This window comes from Peromyscus californicus, unplaced genomic scaffold, assembly GCF_007827085.1.
Source record: "Peromyscus californicus insignis strain IS unplaced genomic scaffold, ASM782708v3 Scaffold_6__1_contigs__length_162567912, whole genome shotgun sequence".
In the NCBI taxonomy this organism is placed as follows: Eukaryota; Metazoa; Chordata; class Mammalia; order Rodentia; family Cricetidae; genus Peromyscus; species Peromyscus californicus.
The window spans coordinates 144143540-144154855 of NW_026294584.1; the positions used below are offsets into that span (position 1 = coordinate 144143540).

The 11316-nt window shown below is 37.9% G+C and overlaps 1 protein-coding gene across 1 annotated transcript; it reads left to right on the forward strand.

The window, feature by feature from the left end:
• The first annotated feature begins 247 nt into the window (after nucleotides 1-247).
• Nucleotides 248-10201, forward strand: LOC128099774 (killer cell lectin-like receptor 2). The gene is made up of 6 exons (XM_052721594.1): nucleotides 248-359; nucleotides 1986-2075; nucleotides 3152-3376; nucleotides 6082-6224; nucleotides 7750-7892; nucleotides 10042-10201. Exons 1-6 carry the CDS (start codon nucleotides 248-250, stop codon nucleotides 10199-10201), a joined length of 873 nt encoding a protein of 290 aa, XP_052577554.1.
• The last annotated feature ends 1115 nt before the right edge of the window (nucleotides 10202-11316 follow it).

An 11316-nucleotide genomic window follows, 5' to 3' on the forward strand; every position in this document is an offset into this window, starting at 1 on the left:
TTCTGTGGCCTGTAGATGTATAAATTACAGAAATCTTCAAAGACTTCTCACCTCTAGTGGAAAACAGGGTCAGTCCATGTGATTTAAGATGTTTGGATCATTAGGGGAATGAATCAGACCACACCCCTTCCCACCCCACTGCAGCATCAGATCCAGGTACCTTCCTAAATGTGGACATTTTAACTTTTTCCTTAGAATTCACTCAAGGGCAGATTTTAACACAGACCATACTTCACTTACTCTCAAGATGGGTGATGAGGAGATTACTTACACAACTGTGAGATTCCATAAGTCTTCAGAGTTGCAGAATCAAGGAAGGGCTGATGAGACACAAGGGCCCAGAGAAGCTGGCCACAGAGGTAAGTGTTTAAACATCTAAATTCATCTATTTTTAATGCATCATAAACTTCTAATTTTGAAAATAATATACCACAGGCTGCCATTGGAAACAAGAACCCTACGTTTTAGGGGGTTGCTTTTTTTTTTTTAAAGAAATTGTTTCTCCTTCTAATAGCCTTGGCTGTCTCAAAACTCTTTGTAGACCAGGCGGATCTTAAACTCAAAGTGATCCTCCTGCCTCTGTCTCCCAAGTGCCTGGATTAAAGGCACGTACCATCATGCCTGGCTAAAGTCTGTTTCATTTTATTTTCCTTTTTTGGGGGGGGTGGGGAGTGAGGGGTTTCGAAACAGGTTTCTCTGTGTAGCCTTGGCTGTCCTGAAACATACTCTGTAGAACAGGCTGGCCTCAACTCAGAGACCTCCTGCCTTTGCCTCCCTAGTGCAGTGATTAAAGGTGTATGCCATCACCACCCAGCAATAATCCTATTTCTAGGTGTTAGCTATAAACAAAAGAAAGCTGGATGGGCAGAGTAGAATGATGGGAGCCTGTAAGAAAAAGTTATTGAGAATGCAGAAGGAAGAAGTGAATATATTCTGTCAAATTTGAGAAAAAATTAATAAGTTTTTTTTTTAGTTTTGTCAAGAAGAATTCTGAAACTTTTAAAATAAACACTCTAAAATCAGAAGAATTTAGAGAAATAAAATCTTAAGGAAATTAAAAGTATTCATTATAAACAATACTTTCACTCTAACAGAAAGTTTTTTATTATCTTAAGTATTTTTCAATATCTAGTGCATAAAATCTTCAAGAGTCATCTATCAGATGACAGAGTCTCTTCCTAGAAAGAAGCTGCAGAGGAAGAGAGGGGATGACAGATAGTAGTGGGGATGGGGATGACTAACCACATTATACATTTGCAGAATAATTAAGATTGCTAATAAAAATTTTCTATTCTTTCTCTGCTCACTCTTCATATAATGTCACAAATGAACCCTAAACTTTAACTTCTTTGACATACTGATAATCAGAGGCTTAACTTTCAGATTCCCAACACCTCAGATACATGGAGATGTTTTGTATTATCTAGAGAAAAATAGAACTTATGTAAAAAAAATCAAGAGTTGACTTATAAACTCCTTTAAGGATGGGCCTATATACAAGTCAGCTCCAGAACTGCCATGGTTCCTGACAGTTCTCAAGAACATCCATCCTTCATCCCTTCCTCCTCATCCACAGTTATGCTCCCTTGGTGGACTGCACACTCCAGTTTGGGATTGTCTACCTGGACTGTGTCTGTGCCTCCAGTGCTTTCTGAAGGATGCACTTTTGATCCTGTAGAACTGGGTGAGAGGCAGGTGCCTGTCATACGGCTATTTCTAGACTGAGTCAGGAGGATTGAAAATACAAGTTCAAAGGTGAAAAAAGTTTGAAATCCTGTGAAACTTCATACATGTAAGATTTCTATAATGGGTGTAATACAATTTTGAAAGCAGTGTTCATTTAGTTTGTATGATGGACTTCTGTAAAATTTTTAGAAACCAATATCCCATTGTCTCTATGCTACACAAAATTATAATCAATATTGGGACTTGCTCTTTTCATGGTGTTCATTTTCTTGCTTTGCTTTTTGTTTGTTTTGATTAAGGGTGTTTAGTTCCATGGCACCTCATTGCAATACCTCTAGGAGTCCTTTGTTCCATTCTGCTGGTGACAGTTGCAGTGTTGGTGACACACAGTGAGTAACTGGTATACATCTTCTTTGCCTTCCTGCCTAAGTAATAACAGTCACTTATTATGCAGTTATTGCACTCTGCCCGTTGACCTGCCTATAATCAGGGGATGTGCTACATAGCTCTGGACTTAAGTTTTTTGGGTTTTTTTGTTTTTGTTTTTTTTTTTTTTTGGTCTTTCGAGATAGGGTTTCTCTGTGTAGTTTTAGTGCCTGTCCTGGATCTCACTCTGTAGACCAGGCTGGCCTGGAACTCACAGAGATCTTCCTGGCTCTGCCTCCTGAGTGTTGGAATCAAAGGTTTGAGTCACCACCGCCCATTTCTTAGGATGTTTTTAATCCTGGCACACTACAGTGTCCCTTTCTCTTACATACCTATTTCATTAACTTTGGGGCTGTTGAGAGCTTTTGTACTTTCTCATTCATGGTCATGTTCATTCTGAGAACTTGGTGATAGTCTGCCTTCTGAGCTGAAGAGACTGGGAATCTTAGGTAAACATTCTGTGAGAAACAACTGTGCAAAAGAAATGATGGCCTTCTTTTCATTTTCCTCAGTCTGTAATGAGGACACTGTTGTGTAAAAAGACTAGATATGTACAGAGACCTTAACACTTCAGCCTTATTAGATTCCTTTATATCTTTAGAAGAAATCACTCCCAGAATGTGATAAAATATAGCTACATATCTGGATATTATGCTTTTCATCTGGTCTTTTGGGAATTGTGCCATTTCTTCATGTTTCTTAATTCACATTTTCAGTGGATGTTAAAGGTTGACTGAATTTTTTAGTTAGATATTTATTTGTAAGTTTTATGCAGAGAAAAAAATTAAGGAATTGGAAGGAAATGTACTTCCACCATAATTTAATTCTGCTTTATCATTTACTTAATACTGAAGTTTCTGGTAGAGGAAAATTGATGTTTCCATTTCTTTAGTGAGTTAATTGAGGTGTTATTTTCTAAAAGTCAAAATCCAATTGAAGTAATGGTATATGTTGTCAACATGGGACCTTTTCTTATATCTTAAATTTCAATATTTAGTATTTATAACCATTTTTGAGTTACACCTTTTGTTCATTTTAGTTTTTCAGTATAGTCAAGAAAACTATGAACTACAGAAAAATCTAAACAACCCCAATCAAAGGAATATCACCATGCAAAATAACAGCTGCTTGAATGAAACTTTGAGAAGAAAGTCTACAGGGTGTGATGACTTCCAACATCAGAAGGAACCAGACACTCTCAATAGAAAACAGAACAGATGCTGTGGGGGAACTAAGGTTGTTTTTGATTGTGTGCAGCACACAGGTAAGGAGGGATATTGAATAAAGATTGCATTATTCTGTATTGATTCTTCTCCAGGAGATTTGAAGTCCAGCTAGCAGCTAACAATGCATATGATCCCTGAGTTAATGGGCAGGGTTTCCTTGTATCATGGAGGGGCCTGGAACCCTGGAAATCCCTGTTTGGATTAGGAAAATCTTAATTTCTAGAACTCAATGGCCATCCTGTCTCCCACGGCTCCCAGGGGATGGAATCTCAAGTCAGCACAGCTGAGAATTCAGGTCGTTTTCATGAGAGGTCAAATCTGAGTCCTCACTTTTTTTGTTGACAGAATGTGAAAGTTTTCCATAAGAGAGTATTTACCAAATTCTTGGCGTGAAATGGGACATAAAGCATTTACATGGATGCAGTCATAAAAATAAGTGTGTGTGTGTGTGTGTGTGTGTGTGTGTGTGTGTGTGTGTGTGTGGTGTGTGTGTATGTGTGTGTGTTTTCCTTCTGCCTTGGTATCAGAGAGCTGGCCTGTGTGTGACCATAGTGAAGCTCACTGCAGCACACATGAGAACTTCTCCATGGTGCCCACACTGGTGTATCTCTGTCACTGAATGACACAGAGATGAAAATATCAATCGTTACAAGGAACTTTCTTTCCTTGCATCGTGACTGGTTAACATTAATTGACACAGTTTATTATTCATTATTAAAAATTTTTTCAAAAGTTAATGTTCACAAAGAACTCTTAAACATGATCTCACTGTGCATGACAGCAGGGGTTGACAATCTTCATTATTCAAGGAATAATAATATCTTTAACACTGGTAAATTTTAAAATATGTGACAGAGAAAAAGATATAGTCCAAAAATAGTCGTTGAGGCATTCCAGACTCATCAAAACTGTTTTACATTATGATTTTAGAATAAAATAACTACCATCTCTAAGTGGCAGCATGATTCTGCAATGCTTGTGATTAGAACACTGAGGGTAGGAGGATTGCAAATTTGAGGACAGTCTAGGTGTCCAGCAAATTCCAAGCCAGCCTGAACTACAGAGTGATGATACCTCTTCTCAGAAAAACAAGGGTTGGACATAAAGGTTTATTAATAGAGAAAGGGGGTCCCCAGCACAGGACCAAACAAAATAAATCTTATTGAGAGGTTGTAGCTATGTAAACTACACATGTTTTAATATATTCAAATTTGATACTTTGGGACATGTGGGTGTAACCCTTGAAGGCAGGAGAACAGAAAATCACCATCAAAAGCTTCCTTAGTTGTCTCTTATTTCTATTAAGTTAAGAGCATCTAACATAGGCCACAGCACAGCTGTACATGTAACAGTAGCATGTGGGCCACTGTGGGCACAGTGCATTACTACAGATCTAGCCTTGCATCATCCATGTAACTGCCTCTGAGCAGCCAGTGCTCCATTTCCCCTCCCTCCAGCCCCTGGGATCTTACAAACCTGGGCTTCTTAGAACTGGGCTGTGCTGTAAACCTCATCTGAGTGAAATCGAAAAGTGTGGTACTGGCACTAGTTTGTCACACTTTGCATTCTATCTGCAAGTTCATCCATGCTTCTCTGGAAAGACTTTCTTGTAGACTTCTGAGAAAGGGAAGTTATTGCAAAGACTCTGCTGTCTCATTAGTAATGAATCAGCTCATAACAGGACACTTAGTCCTCACACTAAGTGAACAGCAGTCAGGAGTCATATGGAAGACTCTTACTGCAAAATTGGTCACATAGGTCAGGATTTCTCTTTAGGGGGTTAGATGTAAAAATGGTTTCATTCTGTAGCCCAGGCTGCCTTGGAACTCACCATATATAGCCAAGGCTGGCCTGAAATTCACTGCTCAACCTAGGCTGACCTCAAACTAGAGGTGAACCTCATGCCTCAGCCTATGGAGTGCTGGGCTTATAGGCAGGCATAAGTCATCATGCCTGGTTGGCTTTCTCCCCTGTCAAGGATACATAGTAATCCTTTGTGTGTATATGCTACATTTTCTCTATTGATCATCCATAATGAACACTTAAATTTATCCATATCTCTATTATAAACAGTGCTGCATAGAACATGGGTGTGCAGGGGTCTCAGCATTCTAGTGTCTCAATTTTTGAGAGCCATGAGTGTTTTACTTAGTTATAGATGTGCAATAAATACAATCTTCTGTAGCACAAATCCTAATAGGTCTTATAATAGAAACCCGGAGACACATATCAAGGTAAATACTGAAAGATCAGAGGAAACAAGCCACAGCCACTTCTCACCTCACCAACTCCTCAGCCAAAAAGGGAAGATCCTGTCTCCATGAATCCTCAGACTGAATGCCCCTGAGTCTTATCTCCACTTGCCTTATATTCTTTTCTCTGCCCAGCTATATCTCTCCCTGTCTCAACCTTCCTAGTGCTGAGATTAAAGGCATGTGACTCCCAAGTACTGGTATTAAGGGTGTGAGCCATCACTGCCTGGCTCTGTTTCTCTTTTAGACTGGATTAATCTCTTGTAGTCCATGGTGGCCTTGAAGTCACAGAGATCCATCTGCCTCTGCCTATAGAGCTAGGATTAAAGATGTGTGCAACCACTGCCTGGCCTCTACAGCTAACTCTATGGCTAACTCTCTGACTAGCTCTGCCCTCTGACATTCAGACAAGCATATGCAAAATATCACCACAGTCCTAATGACAGAATAACAGAAAATAAAAATTTTCACCATTGTCTTATCTGTTGTAGGGAAACCTGTTGAAGGACGTTTGTTCTGCCGTGGCATAAAATGTTATTATTTCATCATGGACAATAAACGCTGGAGTGGATGTGACCAGACCTGCCAGGACTGCAGCTTATCCCTTTTGAAGATAGATGATGATAATGAACTGGTATCATAGACTCTACATGCTTCTTTATTCTTAGACTCCTTCTCTAACCCTTGATAGTGAAATATTGAGCCCAGATATTTTTTTTAAAAAAAAAGAGTCCTTAAGCAGTTGTATGTGGTTTTCCTGTAATTCAAGCAAAAATCATACAGTAAGAGTTTTCTAGTCCACTCCTTCCTACTTCCTATTTAGTGTCAGGACACAGGGTGTTATGAGGAGACTCATTACTAAGGAGACAATCCTGTCTTTACAATCTCCTCCCTTTGCCAGGAATCTGTGAACTAATCCTGCAGAGAAGCATGTTTTACCTGAATAAGTTTAGCCCTTTGGTATAGCACATCTTGTAACTGACAGTTATTTATCTCCATAGAGTGCCACCTACACCCAGAGAGACCATGGTCCAGAGTTTGCTCTTTGCAATCCAGAAGTGAGATTGCCTGAGATGGGTAACTGGATGACACTAGAGAAAGTAACTGAGCTCTGGGCCAATCTGCAAAATGGAAATTATATGAGAACCAGAAATTAAACAGTTTTTCCTGTTAGTTGATTTCACTGAATCTGCCCATAATATTTACTTCCTAATATTCATATATTTCATAAAAAAAATCTATCTTTGGAAATGAACAAGGAAAACAAGTGGCCAGGATCCTGACATTAACTGTTTACTTTTATTACTAAAAAAGTTTCTTCAAATACATAGATGGTATTTTTCTAGATAAATGGTTGAATAATGAGCTTGAAAACTTTGTCATTTAGAACATGATGCACACTTTTTTCACCAATTTAATACATGTCTGAATAATTACAGCATAAAATAAATTTTAATGTCAAGTAATGATATAATTTTTCATTTGATACAGTAAACATGGGAAATTTAAACTTATCATAAAATATATTCAGTAATTTTATTAGGTATCATTCCACTCATGTGTCACATGTAAGACACACTATTTACTTCCAAGTATCTCACACTTCCTCAAGTTCTGTCACTTTGGGATCTAAGTAACAGCATGGCTTCATTGCTGGAACATGGAGGATAGCGTACAGCTTTTCACAGAAGACTTGGATATATCATCTGGATTAATTAGTTTTTTTAGACAAGGGGTCACTTAAGTTGAACACTTCCCACATGCTTCTGTGGTCTTCTAAAATGTGTATTTGAATAATTTCATAAAGTGTTGGACTCACTTAAGGAGCCAGGGTCTGAAGCTGAGAGATTGTGAGTTCAATGTCTACCTTGGCTACACAGTGATACTTTCTCTGAGAAACACGGTCACAAATCATTTCATGAATCCAGTATCTCTAGACACCTGAAGTTTCCATTTTAAATAATTTATGTAACTGTCATCGGATTTTACATAAATGACCTACTAGTGGGAAATCACTTTAAAAATGAACTTGGAGGACTGAAGTGCTAGAGGACAGGACAGCAGAGAAATGATACAAGAATAGCTGGGGACTGTTACCCTGTTCTTTTCTCACCAAACAGATGGACATTTTATCATAATATGTGTTATTTCCCTTACAGAAGTTTCTACAGTCCCAGTTTACTACAAACAGATACTGGATTGAATTAAAATATAACGGAAGCAAGGGGAATGGCAATGGACTGGCGATGGCCCATCTAAACTGTGAGTTTCCTGAGCCCTCACACTCTAACACTGGTGCACAGTTGGGAGGAGGGTTGCAAAGGCTTTTCTCTCATTTCCCATGGCTTTCCTCATTTTCTATGGAGTTCACAGGTCAGGACAAGATGCATAAGACAGTGTTTGAGCAAGTGTTAGACAGGGAAGAGGAATGGTTTAGAAACTGACTGCTAGTGATGTAATACTGAACACAGCTCAGGGTTGTGTGTTCTAAGATGTAGAGGGCACAAAAAAACCAAAGCTTAAAATCATGTGAAGTAACTTGATCATCATGAAAGATATTATGAGTGTATCTTAAACATACACTTGACTTGTTTCTGTAGTTAGCTCATATAATTATTAATTTATAAATATAAAAACACAATATATATGCAATGCATATTTTTTCATTTCAAGGTTGCTGTAGTCTATAAGCTCTAAGTTCGTTCTGATAGAAACTCTTCATTGATTTTCTTTATTAATACCATTTCTTAAAAATCTCATACATATACAGAATGAAATATGATCATAGAATCCTTTTCATGCCTTCTCAACCTTCTCCAGACTGTACCTAAGGTGGTCCCATCTAACTCATGTTTTCTTACTTGATCCTGTCCACTGGTGGATGTTTGTAGGGCATCCACTGGAGCAAGGACACCTCCCAGTGGCCACAACCTTAATAAAGAATATGTCTCCCGTTTCCAGTAGCAGTCACCTAATAATATTATCTCCTTAAGAGATAGAGGACCACTCCCCAACTATGCTGGAATTCTGGCTGGCTTGATCTTGTTCAGGTCTCATATAGGTGACCACAGCTGCTGTGAGTTTGTGAGTAGGAAAGCCTTGTCATGTCCAGATTGCAAGATTTCATAGAGCTTTTCTTATCATCAGGCTCTTATATTTTTCCCACTTTCTCTTCCCTGTTGTTCCCTAAGTCTTGGGATGGTGTTGAAGGGGAGGGAGTTGAAAATGTCCCCATAGGGCTAAACACATTTTCTCTTCTCTTCTGAAATTTGACTAGTTCTGCTGCTCTGTACTGATTACTGCCTACTGCAAAAGAAGCTTCTCTGACCAAGGTCGAGAGCAGCCCAGGTCTTGGCCATAAACACATGTACTGAGAGTACAATTTGACTACATGCCCACTTATCAACATAATTGTAGCAGTTTCCACCCCAGGGCCCTTGACCTCCACATTAATGGGCTTTTCATTTGGATTACAGTAGCAAACACAATATCACTTATATAGTAAAGATCTCAACACTAATAAGAAAACACTTAGTTATCCTATGACAATGGTACCACTGGGCACATCTTGCCTAGCAGGTCAGTATTGAACCATGAAGGCCCCAGTGCTGGGTAAGAGATTCATATCTTTTCTCCCCCAGAAGCGTGCAAACCACCTTTCTTATCCTTTGAAAAATAGCTCAAGGAAAGAAGTTTTCTGGTTGATTTGAAATTGATTTCTCTATGTTCTGACATCAAAGTGTGTGGTGTACCAGCAATCAGGTCTTACCATGTAGTTATGGTTGGTAAGCAAAGGTAATGGCAATATGCTGTGCTGGTGTAGAGACCTCTGCAGTCTCTCTGACCAATAATTCCTCTGGATGTATCCCCTGCTTTATACTTTGATTTTCATTTAATAACTCATGTTTTCTGTAGTTCTAACTCTTTTTATGGTTATATTTTCATTTTAAATTTTCATTTTTCAATTGAATATATTTTGATCAGCTTTCCCACCCTCTAACACCTACTACATCCTCCTCACCTCTCTACCCACTTAAAGTCAAGTTCTTTCCTTCTCTCTCCTCAATTGTTATCAAGAGAACATTTTTATTTTTATTTTTATTACATTTATTTATTTTTGTGTGAATGTATGCATATGTGATCCCATGTCACAGCACATCTGTATTTAGTGGTAGTTGAAGAAGTCACTTTTCTTCTTCTACTCTGTGTATCCGAAGTCTGAACTCAGGTTGTCAAGTTTGGTGGCAATGACTTCTATCCACTGATCTGTGTCACTGGCTCAAGACCTTTTTTAATGAGTTTAGAGAAAACAAAAAACCTTTAGTAAAACATAATTAATTCTATATTCTGTATATTTTGGTCAATAAAAATTGTTTTTAAAATCATAGCCTACATCACATCAATGTAAGTTTCAAATTTTAATAAATGCCCATTGTATGTTTTGTTTACAGTAATTTGACAACAGTGAAATTATTACAGGAAGTTGGAGGCTGTGCATATCTGAGTTTTGGAGGTATACATGAAGATGACTGTGGTCGAAACCACGCCTGTATCTGTGAAAAGAGAATGGATAAATTCCCTGGTTTTATATACAGTATGAAGGAAAAATAAAAATGGAACATTTTGTCATCTTTGTTGGTATCCTGTGATGATTTGTGACTACTTGATGACTGAATGCATTGACCGAAGGACTCAGTCAGCTGAGCAAACATGGCAATGAGCTGGAAAGAGAAGAAATGTTCTACTGAAATCTAACTTAACACACCAGAAGCTTTCTCCCTTCCTACTAAACATAGCAGCTCATGTCTGAAGAATGGATGCCCTTTGTTCCAAGCCCTGAGGAATCATCCTTTGTTTCCCGAATGACCCATGGAACCAAATCCAGAATGCTAATAATTAGCACACATAACTAACTCATCATCCCTAGGATACCACCATTTCAATGTTCCATTGCTTTGACATCACAATTAAGAACTACGATGCAGTTTTGGGGTTCTATTTGTCTTTTGGTTGGTTAGTGTTTGTTGTTTTGTGTAGACAAGAATTTATGTTTAGAAAAGATTTATTTTCTATAAAACACACAATTTCAGATTTGATGAATAGTTGCTAAGCTAGGTCAAGAAACTCATACAACCATTCATAGTCAAATGTGCTCTCATTTCTTGCCCCCCCCCCCCGTCTGACCTATTTGCTGGCAAATTGAAATCCCATGGATAAAGTAACATTCACTGAGGCCATCTGGATGCCATGACTCAGACTTATAATCTTATAAGCACTTGAGTTTGAATGAAGTCTAGGCCGCATAGTATTTTTGAGTCCATCATGGGTTACAGAAAGAGACTCTGTCTCATGAAGCTTTATAATAATGATGGTCATAATAATAATACTAAAGTGTTCATAAATATTTTCTAAGCAATTTCTATTATAGCATCATACTAAAATGATAAGACACAAGAAATTTAGTATTGATCTAGTAATATGATCTATTCCATAATTCATATTAATAATTGTCTGTTTTCTGAGTTATATCACTGTTGATATTTCTTCACATTCACTATCATCAGTGCTTTCCCTTGCAGTGTCCTTTAGTTTTAACATGGTTATTGACTTATGATATCATTATTTTTTGAATCTGACATTAAAAATATCAAATTTGACCTTGAAGTTGTATGTAATTGAAATGTCCCCACTGTAAGTCATGAGAAATATGAGTTAAAAATATGTAC